Source organism: Macaca fascicularis, chromosome 5 (genome assembly GCF_037993035.2).
Source record: "Macaca fascicularis isolate 582-1 chromosome 5, T2T-MFA8v1.1".
Classification (NCBI taxonomy): Eukaryota; Metazoa; Chordata; class Mammalia; order Primates; family Cercopithecidae; genus Macaca; species Macaca fascicularis.
In genome coordinates this window covers 58,810,490-58,831,142 of record NC_088379.1, presented here as the reverse complement: position 1 = coordinate 58,831,142, position 20,653 = coordinate 58,810,490, and the positions used below count along the sequence as shown (strand labels likewise).

General features: G+C 42.0%; 1 protein-coding gene across 2 annotated transcripts in view; it reads left to right on the top strand.

Annotated features, from left to right (window-relative positions):
- Nucleotides 1–12,776, top strand: part of PARM1 (prostate androgen-regulated mucin-like protein 1) — a 111,175-nt gene extending 98,399 nt beyond the window's left edge. For both annotated transcript variants that reach the window (XM_005555058.3, XM_015450394.3), the window contains one exon: nucleotides 8,801–12,776. In XM_005555058.3, the coding sequence (XP_005555115.3) occupies nucleotides 8,801–8,885 (85 nt within the window). In that variant the 3' untranslated portion in view covers nucleotides 8,886–12,776. The remainder of the gene's footprint in view (nucleotides 1–8,800) is intronic.
- The last annotated feature ends 7,877 nt before the right edge of the window (nucleotides 12,777–20,653 follow it).

The window sequence follows — 20,653 nt, the reverse complement described above, 5'->3', positions numbered from 1 at the left end:
AGTCTGTGCAGTGCCCATAACAAAGGACAGAAAGACACAGGCTGCATGGTGAGGACACTCACCTTTGACCTCCAATTCGTTCTCCTCTCAGCAGCCAGAACTATTTCTATGTAAGCTCCTCTGCCCTGTCACTCCCTTCCTGAAAAACCCCAGTGGCTCCCCTTGCACTGAGAATTAAATTGTAACTCCTCAGCATGGCCCTCAGTCATCCTGGACCATGCCTGCCTCCCTCTTTCCAATCATCACATCCCTCTCTCCCTCAGAAGCCCTGAGCTCCAGTCACTCCAGCTCCCTCCAATTCTTAGGACACATCAGGTTCTGTCCTTCCTTCCCCAGGCCCTGGGATCCTGCTAGTCCCTCCCTGAGATGCTCTTCTTCTAGCTCCTTCTCATGCTGTGTACATTGACTTTCATCTCATTTCCTTTGAGAGATATCCTTTCCAGTTTAGGGCCCGTGTTATTTACTCTCTTAGTGCCTTGTTAAGTCCATCCTGGCTATGACCACTGTCTATTATTTTATTTTCTAGCTATCATTTTGTTTTTGCATATGTGTTGCTTATTTATTGTCTCTTTTCCCCACAAAAAATGTATGGCCCTTGAGGACCTGGATTTGTCTGTGAGGACAGTGCTAGGGACCAAGACGGTGCTTGATATATTGAACAAATAAGCAATGAAACATAAAGACACACAATCCCATGGGCACTGTGGCACACACACAGACACCCGTGACTTGTACCCCCAGCAGCCATGCTTCTTCCTCAAGAAGCTGTGCCACCCTGTCCTTCCCTCCTGCCCTTGTTCCCATGTAGAGCTCATGGATATGATTCCTCATCTCAGACCACACATCCACTCTGCTGCTGCCTCGTCTCATCCCCACTCATCGCCCAGCCCCACCCAGTGCCCACTGGGAGCGCTTCCCTCCTCCTTCCCTTTCATCTCCCTCCATCTTGTGTTCTAAATGTGCACCAAATCAATCTTGATAATGTCAAGTATGAGAGTGCCTTGCAATATCACCCTGCATCAACGATACAAAGAACAGGAAAGCCAGGTTTTGAAGAGAAATTGGAATGAAAGGGCCCACATGATCTGTTTCTAATAAAACATTTTATAAAAGCATCCAGAAGTTTCCCCCAGATTTAAAAAAATATTTCTCTTCATTAAGTCTGCATGTCCTTGAGCACTCAACTTAATTTTATAAATTATGTCTTACTGAATGGTACCTTTTTCTATCTGGTTTAATTATTAGTTTATTGCTGCAGATACACCGTATTTTAATTATGAGTTAAATTGGCTTTTATGAACTACTCTGGGAACCTCGTTTCCATTTTATAACAAAGTATCTGTTGAAAAATATGTTCTGCCCCTCCTCCCCAAAAAGGAACTTACACATACATTTTAGAGTCATTTTCGACTCACCAATGGTGAGTTCCTAACGGGCTACAGTATCAAAAATACAACCTTCACTGACGTGTGGAGTGAAATAGAAACACTTCCTTCTTGCTACACACTTCCCCAAAACGGTGCGGAAGTAACTGGAAGGACTCTTCCTCTTCACTTTGGCAAGAATTCAAGTTTACCACCTCTAAACCCACACTGGCTATACGCAGGCAGTCTAAAACAGTGATTAACAATTCAGACTCCACAAGCAGGGAGACCTCAGTTCAAATCCTAGCTCTACTATTTCCAGCACTGTGACATAGGCATGTCATAGAGCACCACTCACCCTCATTTCCCTCACCTGTAAAATAAGGGCAGTAGTTTCTACCTCGTAGCCTTGTTTGGAAGCAAGTACATAGCACTGCCAACATCATCATCATCATCAAAGTGGTAGACTGGAAGGAGCCCTGGGAAGACAGTCCTTGATAAACTGCTGTAGAGCGTCAGCCATGTGCCAGGCCACATCAGTGATGTGACACAGTTCTGCCATCACAGAACTTACCATGCTTGGAAAATTTTGTTAGCAGGCCATTACAATTTGCTCTGATGAGTGCTGATTAAAATTTTATTTTAAGCCATATTTTCCCCAGGCCTTCAGAGCACCAGATAAATTAAGTAAATGATTAAATTGAATAAATCATTATTATTCTTCCCCATTCAGCTTCTGTCTCCTAAATATAGTAAGATCCACAGTGGCATAAATATAAGGTTGCTATTTATCTATTATGCTACTTAAGTTTAAGCACTATAAACTTAAGAATGAATGGATACAGTTATTAGACCCTTAAGGGGTTTCAGAAACCCCCTAAGGAAAGCCCCTTTCTGCTTCTCTATTAATTATTTCGGTAAAATGATGACATAAAGAGATTAATCGTTGTTATGAATCTTAAGGCTATGCTAAAACCCCTTCAACTGTTATTTTGCCAGATTGTCGGAAAGCCCCATTAATCATTCATCAAAAATACTTCAATTGACATGTGTGTGTGCATGTATGTTCCTAAGGATAGGCTTTGCTTTGGCTGGGAACTTACTCTTCTTTCTTCATTCCAGATTTCTAAAAACAATAACATAACAAAAAGTTTGTTTTCTGTGGTCTTTTAGCTGGTTTGGCTGGAGCAGCAAGTGACTAAAATCACAACCCATAGGGAGCCATTAGCTTCTGACCTGCAACCATAGGATATGGCCCTGGCCCAGCCAAGTTCTCTGCAAATGCAAGGGGAGAATCTGCTTGAAAAGGCAGCCTCATGACCAGAAAAATAGAATGCTTGGCAAGCTCTGCTAACAGTGGGTTGGGACTTTTCACCTTTCTTCCCAAATCCTCATTTCCTCTAAAGACATTGTAAACTTAAGAGCCATCTGCTTTTCATACTCCCTTTCTCCAGGGACCCATGACCCCTAGTTTTGTCACAGCGACCCCTGCCTGGAGAACCACATCTTTTTGTAACCTGAGCCACTTTTGGATGTGACTTATAAAATGAACTGCCCTGAATGCAGGGTCCTTCTTGGTTTATGACCCCAGCTTTTAACCTGCAGCAGTGTGGTGTGGAGGGAAAAATGTGAGCTTTGCAGTCAAGTTTAATGCTGACTCTTCTACTTACTATTTAGGCGGCCTTGAGCAAATTATTAACTCCTTGATCCTCAGTTTCTTTAATCTGCAAAAAAGAGAGCTAATAATATGTATCTTTCAAGGTTGTTTTAAAGATGAAATGAAGTAATGAATGCAGAGTAACTGGAGTGACTGTAGCATGGTGACTAAGAACATGCACTCTGGGACAAGTTTCTTTTTTTTTTTGAGATGGAGTCTCACCCTGTGGCCCAGGCTGCTGGAGTGCAGTGGCGTGATCTCGGCTCACTGCAACCTTCGCCTCCCGGGTTCAAGCAATTCTCCTGCCTCAGCCTCCTGAGTAGCTGAGACTATAGTCACACGCCACCACACCCAGCTAATTTTTGTATTTTTAGTAGAGACAGTGTTTCACCATATTGGCCAGGATAGTCTCGAGCTTCTAACCTGGAGATCCGCCTGCCTCGGCCTCCCAAAGTGCCGGGATTACAGGCGTAGGCCACCGCGCCCAGCCTGGGGCAAGTTTTTTAATCACTCTGTGCTCAGTTTCTTCATGTAAAATGAGACTATAATAATAGTAGTACCTAACTCAAGATTGTTACAAAGATTAAATTATGATACATATAAACGTTCAGTGCCTGGTATGAGGTGAGGATGATGGAAGGGCAATTACTGTTACTGCTGTAGTCATTGTTAGAATAGTGCTTAGCAAATAGGGACTCAGTAAACTGGTAACCACCAACACATAGGCTGTGAGGTTGGGAGCGCAGTGTCCATCCTACCATTTCCATTCAGTAGGCATAGGAATTCAAAGGAGAGGGGAGAGGAGGAGGAGAAAGATGGTACAACAGCTCATTTCCTAATTGAATATTGATATAGCGGTCTTCCATGTTCCAGTTTGGCAGTTTCGTTAGTGCTGTTCTGAAACGCCTGTGAAGTTGCATCCATGTTACACATTTATAAATGGAAACTATCTCTGAGCAGTCTTTATGCCAGGGTTTGTTTGCAACTTTAAAAGAAAGCAAAGGCCCTGCCTGCCTTTTGCAGAAGTGTCTTTAATTAGTGATGATTGAAGAATGAGATAAGTCTGTTTTGATTTGTTTAAATTGGCTCAAAACTGTTCAACCAAGAGATAATCTCCCTGCACAGGAGACCATATCTGCTAAGACCGGTGATGTGGATGTTGCTATAATTAGGTGTGCTAGTGACCCAGACAGACTACATGGGGTGTTCTCTTCACAAAAATAAATGCAGTCTTGATTTATAGACACAACAGGACCTGTCTTTTAAGATCTCTTGTTAGACGTCACCTATTTTACTTTATGTCTTCTAGTGATTGCATGTTGTACAGTTGGATTTCTTCTGGTTGTTAGAGTAGGCCCAGCCAGCCATAAAGGCCGAGATCTTCTAGAATTTGTTATACACAGTTGATTTTTTCAGGTCACCTTTTGGAGTTCTGTAGGTCTTGTTTACTCCATTTTCTTCCTCAGTGGTTCTTAAACTTGACTGTGCATAAGAATCAATGGGAGAGCTTATTAAAAACACAATTTCCTGGGTCTCATCCCCATAGATTCTGATTCAGTAGGTCCAGGTGGGGCCCTTGCACTTATTTTTCTAACTAGCTCAAAGGTGATGCCAGTGCTGCTGGTCCAAGGATCACACTTTGAGTGTTTTACCCACTCCAGACACACTCTCTGCTGTAGAGTTTCTCAGAGAGATTGCCTTGTTGTTTCGTATATATTTCAGATATGTTGCCCTGTTTCAGATATATCGCCTTTGTAATTTTGAACATGCTGATCTTTCTGTGAGAGGTGTTTGGTTCACCCCTTTCTCATCTGGCTAATTTCAAGTTGTCCAGCTCAAGAGAGACCTTCTCTGGGAAGCCTTCTCCCACCTCTCCATACTGAGTTCCTTGCTGTGCATGCTTCTCTCATACCATGTGCTTCCCTGTACTGGAATCAGTGCATTCTCTACCAGTTTCCTCCACTAGAACAATATCAAGTCCCTGGCATAGTAGTTGCTTAATGAACATTTATTGGATGAGTTAATGAGTCTGAATAGGAAAGTTTGGAGGTGCAGCAATAACATTTGTTTACTCCTAATCAAGAAGAACCAGGGCTTGGGGAAGGGGAAGCCATGGGAATCTGTTAAACCACACAGACTTTTACTAGCTACCTCGTGGCACCGAACTAGTTTACAAATAAACAGATGTGCCAATGTGTAGACCTTTTCTGTGATGATTGTCTGCCAATAGTAAGCCATCTGACCTAGAGAGAAAGTTTAACATGCTCACTAATTATTGTCCTCTTATCACACATACAAAAAAAAATGTGTTTGTCTTACTCTTACTACAATGGTATCCAATTTATCCAAACCTGGCTGGAATCCCTGCACACCCAATTTTTCCTGTTTAAGCTCATTAATGTGGTAAATAAGCCCTATGGGTTCAGTACATTCCCAATTTTGGTTCATCCATATCTCTTGTATATCTTTCCTCACTTATCAGCATTTTACTCAACTCACTGTTTCTTCAATGGGAAGGCAAAAAAAAAAAAACAAAAAACAAAAACAACAACAACAACAACAAGAACAAAAAAAAACGGAAAGTAAAGGCCAGTCTTTCTCCTTTATTTTACTAGTGTTTGTATAGATGTGTCTTACAATATAGGAGATTCAGATATAACATTAACCAAATAGTCTTGCCTAAGATAACCATAGCCAGTAAAACCTGATAGCCCGAAGATTTTTAAACCTCTAATCCCCATTCCAACATATTAATAAATTTTAAAAATTCAAATACAATAACAATCATGTAAGAAACTGGTTTTATAACTATGCCTGGGATATAGTTTCAAGAGTTCCTACTGGGAGGGAGGTTCACTTTTCATTCAATGACATTTTTTACTATTTGGCAGATTCACCATGTGCTTGTATAAGATTTATCATATGAAAAATTAAAAAACAATATTGGCCAACATTCAGTGTGCATTTACTATGTGGCAAGCCTTTTATATTCATTACCTTATTTAATCCTCCTAACAACCATAAAGCAATTTTTTAAAAAGTTTCTCCATTATATAGATGAAGAAACAGGGGGTTAAAAACTTATTCAAGGACATACATTTATTGACCAAACTTGCATTTTATGGGAATAAAATTATGTGATAGATATAAAAATTCTGTGAGAAGTTCAATTACCATACAAAGGTGAAGCAGGAGTACCCTATCAATAAAGCAGCATGTTTATTAAGTAGATGTTTGCCAGGCTTGCAGCAGTAAGTTATGCTGAAATTTAGGCAGGGCTCCAGGGCTTTAGTTACAAGGTTTTAACTTGTTCATTCTATAGTTTCCATTTCTCAACTATCCTGCTAAAGGACTTGATTGGAACTGGAGGTTTTAAATTTGGGCCATAGACAGCCCATGACCTTTGTTTACCAAAACGACCTCCCTTATTTCTATAGATCAAAGAAGCAGTAGTGTTTCTGGGTTTCTATTTGTGGTCTCTTTCATTCCCACACCCACAGAAATGAATGTGAGCCTTTATGGAAAGCAAAGTAAATTGTGGAACATCTTCAGGTTTTCGGGTACTTAGATTAGGTCAGCAGAGTCAGCCTTCAGGACATAAATCAGAATTTTGAAGGCTAAGAGTTTGAAATGAGCACAGCCAAGGTCTAGTTCTTTGCAAAAAAAAAAAAAAAAAAAAAAATTCATCTTTTTGCAAATACCTGGCAGATGTAAATAAGCTTCAAAAGTGCAGTAGCAATTATTTTAGCACAGACAAAAGTACACCAAATGCTTTTGCACCTTCGAATTGTGTTTTCATTTTGTTTAATTTTCACATCTAGCTGAGATAAAAATTAGTGGGACTGGTCATTTTTTGTGCTGTATCTAGCATACATGATTTCCAGTGGCAAGGTATAATAATTTATATGCTAGCATGAGCCTTAGAGGTAACAAATGCTCATTTTGTGATGTTCTTCTAATCCTGCCATTGGTTTTAGTCTTAAAATGACCATATTCCTTTCCAGGAAGCTCCCGTCTTATGAACAGATCAGTTTTGAGGGGAACTCTGGATTTATTTTTTACAATCACTGTTTCTTTCATAAACACATATTGAGGACTTACTATGTGTCAGATATTCTTCTGGGTGCTGGAGTTAGAGCTAAGAATAAACACAACAGGCAAATAATCCATACCTGCATGGAGGTTATAGTCTAGTTAGGGAAGAGAAGCAATAACAAGTAAATTATATCATGTGTTAGAAGGTGATGAGTACTATGAGAAATACTAAGCTGGGAGTCTGGGGTGGGGGTTGAAAACTTAAATTGAATTGTGTTTTAGTCCGTTTTCACATTTCTGATAAACATACTCGAGACTGAGCAATTTACAAAAGAAAGAGGTTGAATTGTACTTAACAGTTCCATGTGGCTGGGGAAGCCTCAAAATCATGGCGGAAGGCAAAGAGGCACAAGTCACATCTTATGTGGATGGCAGCAGTCAAAAAAAGAGAAAACTTGTTCAGGGAAACTCCTGCTTACAGAACCATCAGATCTCACGAGACTCATTGACTATCATGAGAATAGCACAGGAAAGACCCGCCCCCATAATTTGATCACCTCCCACAAGGTTCCTCCCACGACATGTGGGGACTGTGGGAGTTGCAATTCAAGATGAGATTTGGGTGGGGATGCAGCCAAACCATATCAAGTTGTTAAGGAAGGCCTCACTGAAAAGATGACATTTGAGCAAAGACTTGAAGGAAATGAAAGAATGAGCTGGGTGGAGAACTGGAGGACAATTGTTCCAAGCCAAGGGAATAGTCAGTGCAGAGGCCCTGAGACAAAGTTGTGTCAGGCATGAGAATGAGGAGAAGGAGACAAGTATGGTTGTAGCAGAGGGAGCAAGGGTCCTTTAATAGGGGCTGGTATGCTCAGAAAAGTACCTGGGGCCAGACCCCATAGGGCTTTGCAAGGCATTTTAATGACTTGGCTTTTACTCTGAAAGGAGGATCCATTCAAAGGTTTTGAACAGAGGAGTGATAACAATCTGATTTCATTTCTTATAGATGTATTATTAATTATGAGAGAGGGTCTCACAATTAATTATCCACCAAATTCTGCTTAACCCATATTACCATTCAACTAAGGTGCTAATGAGACTCTGGGAACTTGAACTCTGAGTGCTGGATTTAGATACAGGGGATGGGGATTTGGCTGACAGCTTAGTTGGATGACTTTGGGCTCTTCAAGTAACATCTCTGAGCCCCATTTTCCTTGTCAGAGAAATAAGTATAAACTATACCTGCCCCATGGCTTTATTCTAAGGATCAAGTAAAAACTAAATATAGAAGCACTTCATAAATTATAAGACAATATAAATGTCAGGAGAGGTGGTGATAGCAACAGTAGTTGTGGTTGTGTCACCATTATTTCAGGGAAAATTAAGCCCAGAACCTATGTCAGAATGTTAGGAATGCAAGCTTCCCTTTCCCATCTCTTCTTATTAAATTACTATGGAAATGGAGCCTCCTCTTCCTTCCCCAGCACTGGAGATCCAGAAGACAAGGACTCAGATGATCCCAACAGAACGTGCCAGTCGGGATCCTAGCAGGAAGAGTTGTCACTGACAGGGTGTTTGGTAGACCGGGACCTCCACAGTGGGTGGGTCTGTTGTCCTAGTGACAGCATCACACTTTTGCCTCTCTTTTGCCCCGTAAGCATCCCCAGTTCAGTGCAGGGCATTACGCTGTCCTCAGATGGATGATTTTCCAAGTAATCACCACCCTCTTCTGTTTCTCCACCAGGCATTCCTCCTATGGAAGGCTTTTGGACGACCACGACTACGGGTCCTGGGGAAACTACAACAACCCCCTGTACGATGACTCCTAACAACGGAATATGGCCTGGGATGAGGATGAACTGTTCTTTATTTATAAGTGCTTATCCAGTAGAATTAATAAGTACCTGATGCGCATTGAACGACAATCTTAAGTCCTGTTTTGTTGGTATGGTTGTTTTTGTTTTCCTCCCTCTCCTCTGGCTGCTACAACTTCCCCTTTCTGGTACAAAAAACCATTCTTTAAAGGTGAGTGGAGGCTGATTTGCCGCTGAAGTGGGCCAGCCTTGCACCAGCCAGGCCAGACCACCATGGTGGAGGCTTCTTTCCCCACTGCAGGACCCACTTTGAGAAGGACCGAGGAGGAGGATTTGGGTTGTTTTGTCAGGGGTTACTTTCAGGGGAACATTTCATTTGTGTTATTTCTTAAACTTCTATTTAGGAAATTACATTAAATATTAATGAGGGAAAAGGAAATGAGCTCTATGAGGATTTCACCCTGCATGGGAGAGAGCAGGGTTTTCTCAGATTCCTTTTTCATCTCTATTTATCTGGTTGTTTCTGACAGGATGCGGCCTGCTTGGCTCTACAAGCTGGAAAGCAGCTTCTTAGCTGCCTAATTAATGAAAGATGAAAATAGGAAGTGCCCTGGAGGAGGCCAGCAGGTCACGGGGCAGAATCTCGCAGGTTGCTGGGGGATCTCAGTGTGCCCCTACCTGTTCTCCCCTCCAGGCCAGCTGTCTCTGTAAAGGATGTCTGCTCTGTTCAAAAGGCAGCTGGGATCCCAGCCCACAAATGATCAGCAGAGTTGCATTTCCAAAGAAAAAGGCTATGAGATGAGCTGAGTTATAGAGAGAAAGGGAGAGGCATGTACACTGTGGGGAAGTGGAAGAGAAGCTGGCGGGGGGAGAAGGAGGCTAACCTGCAGAGTACCTCATTAGGACTAGTGAGAATCAGCTGTCGATAATGGCCGGAGACATCCACAGCTTGGAGGAGCCCAGAAACTCTTTGCTTTATACCCACACAGCAACTGGTCCACTGCTTTCCTGTCTGTTGGATAATGGCTGTAAACTGCTTAAAAACAAAACAAAACAAAAAAGAGGCACTGGTCTATCTGCAATTACTCAATGAGGCATTTTCATAGGAAACAGACTATGATTAATCCGTTTATTCTTCCCACACACTGACCTTACTAATTCTTCCCTTTAATAAATGAGCAACTCTGGGTATAAAGTTCTGCACAATAAATTTTGAGAAAGAATTGTTCCTCTTTGTTGGCATCCGTGTATTGCAATCATTCTCAGCCAGGAGGTGATTTTGCCCCCTGCCTCCACCCTAGGGACTTTCAAAAATGTCTGGTAACACTTTTCATCGTCATGACTTGGGGGTGCTACTAGAGACCAGGAATGCTGCCAAACATCCTACCATGCACAGCATAACCTGCCACAGCAAAGAATCATCCACCCCAGAATATCAATAGTGCTGAGACTGAGAAGCCCTGATTTATCACAGTGCCCACTGTGACAGAACACGACACTCACAGATCAGTGATACGTTTTACTGTTAATGAAGTGAAATGATCTGTTAAGTTTTTATCTCCAAAGCGTTTAGTTTATTGGCTGGTGGGTTGTTCTTGGTATGCATGGTGACCTTTTTATTTCTGTGTGCTTCCTAGAGAGCTTTATTTCGTGGCTACAACTCTGTCTTCTTGTAACAGCTGACATTAGCAAGCAGCATCTATGTCCTGATTTCATGTAGTAGAAAACAAACATTGGGTCTGACTTCAAAATGTGTTATATTGTCCTACGGTGTCATAAAGAACCTGAAAATGGACTTTTGTTTCTCAAGTTGGACCATGCTGTCATGACTGTTTAGTTTACAGAAACTTGACCCCGGCTCGTCCTGTCTCTGGCTGTGGCCCGGCAAAGCACTGACATGAAAACCACCCTTGCTTTTCTAAACCCCTCTGGTCTCAGAGACAATAGGGGCAGTGCCACTTTCTACAACCTGCCAACCCACGCACTGGAGTAATTCTGAAAAAAAATTATTCCTAAACTCTGTAAGTGCAAATGGAGAATGAGCAAGCCCCAGCAGTGTTTTACAACAACCAGAGTGGGTAATGAGGAGGGGGCTTACTGGAATCGTGATATCTCTGAATATTGAAAACAACAACCAAAAAAGTCACCTTGTCAGAAAAAAAGGGCAGCAAATGACCAAGGGTGCCCCTTCTGGCCGTGCTTGGCTTGAGTAACTGTCTCTCTTTCCCCACCCCCATCATAGGGCTTTCAGTTTGGCAAAGGAAAAGCAGATAAAAACAAGACATTCCATGTGTTGTTTTCTCCCTTGGCCAAAAACATTTTGACACAGTGTTTGTGAAACACCTTTGGAGAGGTGCACTTCTGATGGCTGCCTCTGCCGTCAATGCTGGGGCAAGCCTCTTCCCAGGAACCACGGCCTTCTATAAACCGTGAACTCAAGCAGGCATTTTTTTTCTTACTGAAGGCTGCTACTGTGCAAGGGCACATAATGGGTTTGTTGCTCTTATTGGCTTCCAAATGTGTGTGGCAAAGAGAGAGATGTGGGCCTAGAGCAGATGTATTCAGCAAGGCGACAGTTTCCCATAACAATTCTAACACTTCTTATGTTATGTGAGTGTAAAATATGTAAGGGTTGAACCTTATTTTGCCAAATGTATCTTTTCTGCTTTTGAATTGGCCAAAGGATTTTAGCAACTATATTCTACAAATGTTACTTAAAACACACACACACAGACACATACACACACACACACATATCTGAAATATATACCGAAAATCGACGTCCTTGACCTCAGGGAGAGCACCTGTTCAGGTCTACCTAAGGGAAATGGCTCCAGTGGGTCTATACAACCATGTCCCATCCGTGGATAGGTCTAGTCATAACACTTTAGAGAGAATGTCAGAGCAGGAGGGAGGCAAGCTGCCTCTTTTCGACCATCGACCGCAGATGATGAAAGAGCGGGATTCTACTTTGTTTTCTTTTTCTGTGGCCACAGTGAAATCTCCTGCCCTCCCTGCACGTCTGTGTCTTCATTTCTAAAATGGGGGTGATGCTTTCAGGTTGATCTCACCCCATACTACCTCACAGATGTGTTGTGAGGATTAATAAAATTACGTCTACGGTATTTTCAGTTTCTGGAGAAAAATACTTATAGACAGTTTGACTATTACGTAGATGTATAAGTGATCCCAGTTTCTTGTTTGCTATGATACTAGTGTGTTGTTTTTACTTATTCTCTAACATGACAGTTGTGTCCTAGCCACATCAGACAGCTATCTAAGCTCTGGACTACCCCTTTGTGCAGCTGAATCACTGCAGGGTTGACCATGCCTGGGGTCACAGCAATGGTTTCCATTTCTAGATGAAAGAATGGCCTAGGACATAGGTCTCAAAGACTCTTGAATCAGAATCAGGAGATTAGGGAAAACAGGATGGACACCTGAGCACTAACAGCAGTAGATGTAGACCTCTGGCCTTCACCATCTGAGGTCTTCTGGATTATTTGTGGGGTTGATTTTGATTTGATGTCATCTGTTTGCCCTTCATCTTGTGGCAAGTGTGCATGGTTCAATCCCTCGCATCCAGGAAATGAATTTTGCAATTGGGCCAGACGCTAATTTGCACGTTGATTCACCTTCTTTGCCTTTAACCTTTTTTTTTTTTTTTTTTTTTGGCAAATGAATGTACCATTTCATCTTTGATTTTAATAGTGCTAGTTGATGTTGGTAATAATGCTAACCAAGAGATCAATGCCAGATTTCTCTCTTGGGGTGAGTTAGCTGAAGTCATTTAAAGATGGAAAGATGGGAAACTTCTTTGATATTTGATGTCATTGTATCCACATTTGTTGTAAGACATATTGCATACCAATTATAATTATATCAATTAAAGTTGATAAAAGCTTCCGTCTGGCTGTGGGTGATTCACATTTTGATATATTTTGTTATTTAAACCACTTGATTGATATGCTCAACACTGCTCATATTAAGTAGTTCTGACTTGTTCTTAAAGAAAATGTATCCCACACCAGTAAATATTTTCTGCATAGCAGAAAGGGCTCTCTGACCTTAAAACAGAATTGAAGAATGTCAGAATTGAAGAAACTTTTCAAGCAGTGATTTTACTCCCAAATATACTCTGGGCCTTATAAAATAGATGTAAAAACAAACACTTTGATTCAATGAGTTGATAGCAATACATAATCAAGTCATATTAAGGCATATTGGCACTAGTGACACATTTGACACTTGCTTCACTCCCCTTTAAAAATTAAATTCAGCATACTCATCCTTATCTGACAGTTAAATAGCAGGCAATTTCAGTCATCCAAAATATAATTTCAACCCCCAAAAGCTAACTGAAGATGATTCTGATTCCAAAGAAAAGAGCAGCAGCAAAACCCATTCATTTTGTTCCATAGGAAAGGAATGGATCACCTACAAACTAGAACTTGTTGATTAGTTTAATAGGTTTAGTTACTTGGTCAGATTTCATAAGTTTAGTTACTCGCTTTCAGTGACATAGCATGGAGGATTGACTGGAAAGAGTCAAGATAGGGAATGAGGATTGAGCATGAAACAGGCCCTTTCCATTAATTATTTGGTCATTTCTTGAGGGCAATTTCATGGGCACAAAAGCAACTAAAAACCCTATTATTCCAAGCTTGCCTGAATGAGGATTGGTCAGAAAGTTACCTTAAATGGGCATAGAAAGCAAAGGCTTAATAAGAATGTGTGGTGTTTACATATTATGAATTTTTGTGTCCAAATCTAATTTTTCCTATAGTATAGGTTTTCTAGGTCAGACAATAATCTATTTAGATTATTTAGTAACATATCTGTGATCTTTTACTCCCCCAAAATTCGATAGCACTCTACAATAGCTGGCTACATTTTGACTTTTGTCAGAAAGCACTGAATCATAAATGACTTTTAAAAGCACTGATCATATTGGGAAAAACCTATAAGAGGCATGATCGCTTCCTTTAAAGGATCTAGTCTTTGGCAGATGTAGACTACATTTACTGCACCAAAACACCATTAATCAGTTTGACTCAACAAATGTACTGAATTTTTATCCTAAGCAAGATATTCAATAATTACTACCGAAAAAAAGGAGTATAATATTCTTTAGGGAACTTGGGTGTCTGTGAGCATTATCTAGTATAATCCTTGCATCTGCTTTAGTGGTCATTACATTATCTCCATTTTACAGATGGGGAAACTGAAGTTCCAGAATGTTAAATGTGTTCATCCACGTACTAAATCCTTCTATGTACTCTGTAATGAACAAAATAGTCCCTACCCTCCAAGTATTTACAGTTTAGTAAGTGGCAGAGGTGGGGTTCAAACCATGTCCATCTGGCACCAGAGCCCTTGGTCTTTTATCACCCAAAGGACAAGTGTCCAATGTAAATCTTATCTGGGTATTAAGACCCTCATACCTCCTGCTCATATGAGACCTTCCACCCCTTGCAGAAATTGCTGAAGTCCCTCTCAGCTATTTCAGGCAGTCTCAAGGGTGTCTAGCATGCAGTCCAGAGCAAGCCCAGTCAGCTCTTAAAGCACATATCCCCTGCCAGATACTGTCGCTTTCTGCTGACTCCCACATCTATGGCTGTGTTCTTTGCCAAGGGGGAGACTGCTTTCCCTCCTGTCAGGACGCCAGCACAGAGCCCCATTGTCTCACAGAATTTTGGTGAAAACTTCTCTTAATTTCAACTTACAGCCTCCCTGCTCTTCCCAGGAATCAGATGTGAATTCATGACAGCCTAGGCTAGAGATGCTGCCCTCGGAGTCACTCCCTGATCTTACCCTGAGATTCCATCACTGGGCCAACTTGTCTTTCCTCAGGGTAGTAATAATAATGACAACTTATTCTTACATATCACTTACTATGAACTAGATACTGCTGTAGGAACTTTACCTGGGTTAACATCCCTGTGAAATAGATATTATTAACATCTCCATTGTACAGAAGAGAAAACTAAGGGCGAAAGAGGTGGAGAAAATTGCCCAAGGTCACACAGCGGTGGGACAGAATTGAAATGGGAGCAGTGGGTCTCCAGGGTCCATGCTCTGGACCACTCCCAAGCCAAATTCTCCCTCCATGCCAGAGATGCTTGACATGTACGTACTGCTGCCCATCAAATACGCCCAGCCATGTGAGATAACCTGAAGCCAAAGTTGAGCACCCAATGCAGAAGCAGCTTTCTCCCTGAAGAAAGGTTTCTAGAGTGGCCCAAAGGGCCTATTTTAAGGGCACCCACAACTGGGCAGCTCTGTGGTTGATTGAGCCTTTACACATTCATGTTTGTCAGGATGGTGGCTTGGGATTTTTTGAAAACAGTGGCACCCTCAGAACCGATGACCTGGCAGATTCTGACTTGTCTCTGTCTACACCATGGCACTTCCAGTCAAAGTCACTGATCCGATAACCACCAGCTCAACAGCAGGGCACTCCAGGCTGACCCTTCCCTTGTGACCAGATCCATACAGCAGCTGTAATGAGACAGTCTAGACTACTGTCTTGTTCTCCCACTAGCCATTTCTCCCTTGGCATTTGGACAGAATTTGCTGCCACAAACACCACTGAGAAGAGTGTTGAAAAGTTCACATCGGTCATAAGCCAAGTGTTGTCAGGTGGTAAGAGACAAATGCTCACTGCCAGCCCCTGTGCCAGGACATTCAGAGGTTTGACATGAGAAACCAAGACACTGCTCTGTGTATTTCTGGAATATATGTTAAAGTATTGATACAAAGTTGTGGATTTGGTATAAAACTTAGTTTCTTATACAGACACTGAGAGAGCAGGAGAAAAGGTTAGGGAAACCACCAGTAGATAATTGCTAAAATGCCAGGGTTTCTGGAAAACGGCCACCATCTCAGGCTACAACAGTAAAGTGAATGGTTCTCAAGAGCTCACTGGAAAGTTACACCTGCCCACACACCTGATGGCAACTGTTTCTGAAGAAGAATGGCTTTGCCTTTTTTCCATCTTCCATATCTTGCCTGAGAACCTCTCATAGACAAACTCTAGCCAGAGCCATAAGGGAAAGAGCATTCCGAGAAATGTAATATCTGGCTTCTCCTCTGTATGACAAAGATCTTAGAAAGGTGATAATGCTGAGCTAAAAGTAAGCAAATAATCACAGGCCACCTCTGTTACCACAAATGAGAACTTGGCAAAAAGTCAATAACAACAATATGTTATCTGTAACATTATGCAACTGTTCCTTACACAACTGAGGATGCACACACCTTCTCCCTAAAAAGAAAGACACATCATTCCATCTGTTGCTTTATCTCCAGGAATATTCATGCCTTTCCCAGTTCAGATGCAATCTTCCTTTGATACCAAATTATAGGGTTAGCCACTTTAACTCACTTTATATTGGACGGGGGGGGATAAGAAAGGACAGAAAAAAGAACTGATTTATACACACACACATATACATATCAAAGCAAGCAAGAGAATATGCATAGTTACTAAAAATTCCCTTTTACCCCTAGTCATATGACCATATTGGTATTTATAACTTTCTTCTTCCATTAATCATTGCGTGTTCCTCTTGTCCTCAGTCGACATTTCATTTGGTCCTGGTTCTTTATGTGGCAGGGTGACTCAAACCTGTCTTCAAAATACAGCTAACACTTGGGTACTAGGAAAGAAAAAGGGAGTTAGTAAACTGAATAATGTTTCTACCACTGAAAAGAAAGACCAGCTCACATTGCATGTAATGTTCCAAATATATTCCCCTTCCTATTTTCATTGTTTTTTTCTCTCTCTCCTCCCCCATCCTTCCAGCCCACCTCACCAACCCTTATCAAAAAGGTAAAGAAAAAGTGGGGGAGAAAATAGAGAAGGGATTCAGAACCATTCTCAGCCCTTGGCTTGCTGCCTGAAGAACCATGGACCGTTCCATGCCCCCATCTGCCCACTAACTCCCCCCAGCTCTCCTATCTCTGCTTGAGCTCTTCTGAGAAGACCTATGCATCCTTCAAACAGGGAAGAGTTGATAAAAGACATGCCAGGAAGTGTGGGGGAGAGAAAGAACAAGGTTTTCTTAAATGTATTCACTTTCAACTTAGAAGTGCCATGAGCCATTTCATACACATGTCAGGCTGCAGATGCTTTTACTGAGCCACTGATAACAAGCTCTGGAGCTGATAAGCAGTGAAATGAAATACACTTAACTTTTATAGGATGAGTAATCCTCGATGACAATTAATCTCATGTCCTTACGCCCAGGGACTGTCTGAGGGGTTGTCGCATCCTCCTTCTGAACATCCATTTCTAGAAAGAAGTCAAGTTCATCAAGCAGCTCTACTCAAGGGAACACAACCTGAGGCCTTTACCTGTCCCCTTCTAAGGGTTTCCAGAGTAACCTGGCTGCTGGCTTCTCCTCCAAAGGGTGGAGAGGCCGGATTTCATGTCTGTCTCCTATAGGCCAGTTTCAATGTTTCATCTATCACAGTTCAGGTAAATCCCTGAGCAAGAATTTGGGGCACTGACCATTTGAGCAATCCCAGGGGGCTGGCAGGTGGCTTTTCAGTAAAGAACAGCACAATCATTCTTTCCTAGTCTCCTTGATCTCCTAGAAACTTAGGCAGCTGGTCCTTGAAAAGTAACAGACTCTAAATCTAACCATAGCCAAAACCATGAGCAAAGAAAAACTGGTAGACTGAAAATTCTGACAACTTTATATCCTTTTTCCCTTGGTTTCTCCTATAGAGAAGCGTAGGCTTGAGACACTAGATGCAAGAAGACAGGGGGCGGTGGGAAATCCAGGCTGCTACCTGATTACAGGCAAATGCGAGTTGAAACCAACAAGGATGCGTTTGTTCACAGAGAGTCTCAATGTTTACTCTCCTAAAAGCCCCATGGATTTCTCTAAGGAACGGCCTGTGATGGAAATTACAACGTTGGAAGTAAAACATACATTCATTCATCCATTCAATCACTTAACAAACAGTATTATTTTACACGTTCTAGATACTTTCTTAGACATTGCATACAATATTTAGGTGAAACAATAAAACAAGACATGACCTCTCAAAAACTCATCCTCAAAATGCTTTGAATCTGTTAATGAAACAGTCCAATCTACAATTCTGTAGTGTATAATGGGCACCTTTTGGTAGAGCAACGTGCAGGGTACACAAGGAACAAGAAGAGGTTAAGGCCAAAGGATATGAAAGCGTCCTGATAAGTGTTTCCTCTCTTCCTTTTTTCCAGATGTCTCTCTGATACTCATGCCCCACCATCTGCCTAACTGACTTCCTGGGCCTGAATTTGTTCTCTGGGCTCTCCCTGTGAAGATCTATCCTTTGCCATCAGTCTCAGATTTCATCTGGGAAATTTGATTTGTTCCTCCTAACTGACCTGTTTGAACCAGGTGTACTGGCCTTTTCTAACCCTGGTCACAGCCAGAAGAACCCCTCTTCCAGTGTCTGCAATGCCACAACTGGAACTTGATATATAGTATGTCTTCGTGGAAAAAGAGAGAAAGTAGTCGTCTTTCTTTATCTTGCCACACTATCCTATGGTAATAATTCCCTAATGATATCCAAAGAGCTAGAGTGGTTTTCTTGACTATGTTTTCTGATGAAAGGTTGAAGAGAAGAGAAATGACATTTGTTGAATGCCTGTTATGTGCCTACACATGAGAAATTAAGATCTTTTCAGAGAGCAGAAAACTGAGGCTTAGACAGTTTAAGTGACATTCCCATGGTTACACAACTAGTGAGAGTCAGAGTCTGAATTTTAACCCTGGACCTTCTTACTCCAAAATCTATGTTCTACCTAGTATGGAAATGTTTCTCAAACTCTAATGCACATGCAAATTACTGGAGATCTTGTCAAAATGCAGATTCTAATTCATAGTTTTCAGGTGGAGTCTGAGATTTGCATTTGTAATAACCTCCCAGGTGGTGCTAATGCTGGGATACTGCACCCAATTTTGAGAAGGGAGATAATACTGAAGACGCAACCTTCTACACATAAGCCTAGGTAAACCCAAAAGACCCCACAGGATTCAGTTCTTAATAGGGGTGATAACACCATATCTTCCCCCAGGGCAACAAAGTGTGGCAGCATCTCTTAGTTGTGTTTTTCAGTTGTTACTATGACTGATGTAGTTACTGGCATTTAGTATCTGGGAGTCAAGGATGCTGCAAATGCTACAGTGGAAGAAATAGTCCAGGTTGATTTGCTCAGGACAGTCCTGCACAACCCAGAATTGTACCACCTACAATTTTTATAGCATCCCCATCAAGAAACCCAGAACAGCAACGTGGAGAGGTGCACACCACTGTCAGCCACGAGCCCTTTGGCTGCCTTATTTCCATGACTTGTTCTCAGTCATTAGAAACTCAGATCTGCCCTCCAGCTGTTCTGTTCCAAACTGTCATCATTGACAGCTGCTCTGCAGGATATCACTGCACACACATGAGTGCATGTTGATGTCTTGCTAACTGAAATTCGTGTCAACAGAAAAGATGATCCAAGGTGGGCCTAATCAGAGAGAGGTGTGTTCACATATGTCTGTGTGCCTTCCAAGAGTACAGGGAAGCCACTATTACTTAAAATCGGACATTTTAGTAAACCATGTAGGCCAGCTGAAAAATTTATATCATTTTGCATTCCATGAGAATTTCAAAGGGTATTTATTGAAAAGATAGGCAAAGAGCTCGCATCTACTAAGCTTCTTCTCTGCGTCAGGAACTGGGCAGGTTCTTTACAAATGTTATTTCATTAGCTCAATAGCATAGTGTAGTCATCATAGACTTAGACTACTGTGGAGCTACTGTGTCTGGGTTTGAATCTTGGCTGAGCTAATTGCCAGTTGTGTGACCCTGAAAAATTTGTTTAATCTCTTGTTTCCTCAGTTTTTTCATCTGTAAAATGGGGATCAGAATGGCATCTGCCTTATTAGGCTGTTATGAAATGAATAGAATAGTACCTGGCACAGAGCAAATGTACAAATATTGTTTCATTAGATCCACAGCATAATAAAATATTTTATTTAGAAATAATAAAAGCATATTATTGCCAAATAAAATTGCCATGTAAGGTAAATGATTTTCCTCATTTTACAGATGACGAAACTGAGACAGTCAAGTTGAACACAGCCACAGTGTAGTAAAATCTGATTAATCATGATAAAAGCTAATATTCACTGAGCACTTATTATGTGCCAGATACTATTCTAAGTGTTTTATCAGGATCAATTCAATCCTCACAACTACCCTAAAAGATAAGTATTTTATCCCCATTCTACTGATGGCGGCTCTGGCCTGTCTGGAGCAGCCCCTGTGGGGATGCTAACTGCAGGCTGGGAGGCATGGCCCGGGCTGTGCTCTCGGAGCTGGCAGGGCTGGGAACAGGCGGGAGCCCCGGCCCTTATCCAGTTGGTGGGACAGGAGCCCCGCAATCCCTGGCACAGCTGCAGCCGCCCAGCCAGGGTTCTGGACCCAGGCATCACTGCGCTTTCCGGAATCCAGGAAGTTCCCTCCCCCCACAGGCTTGAAAGTGCCTGCTCCGGCTCCTGGTGCCCATTCTGGGCTGGAGCAAAGTTGTGGCCAAGCCCAGGCACTACTGCAACCTGGCTGGGTGTGCACGTGCTCAGGGCAGCACTGAAACACTAGCCCCCTGCCACCTCAGCCTCCTCTGGACTTTGGGCATTAACCAGCATGGGAGGGAGGATGACGGGGTGCTGAGGGCTGCTTGGGGTGGGCCTGCACCCTTTGGCAGGAACAGCCTGGGCACCATGGATGGCGCA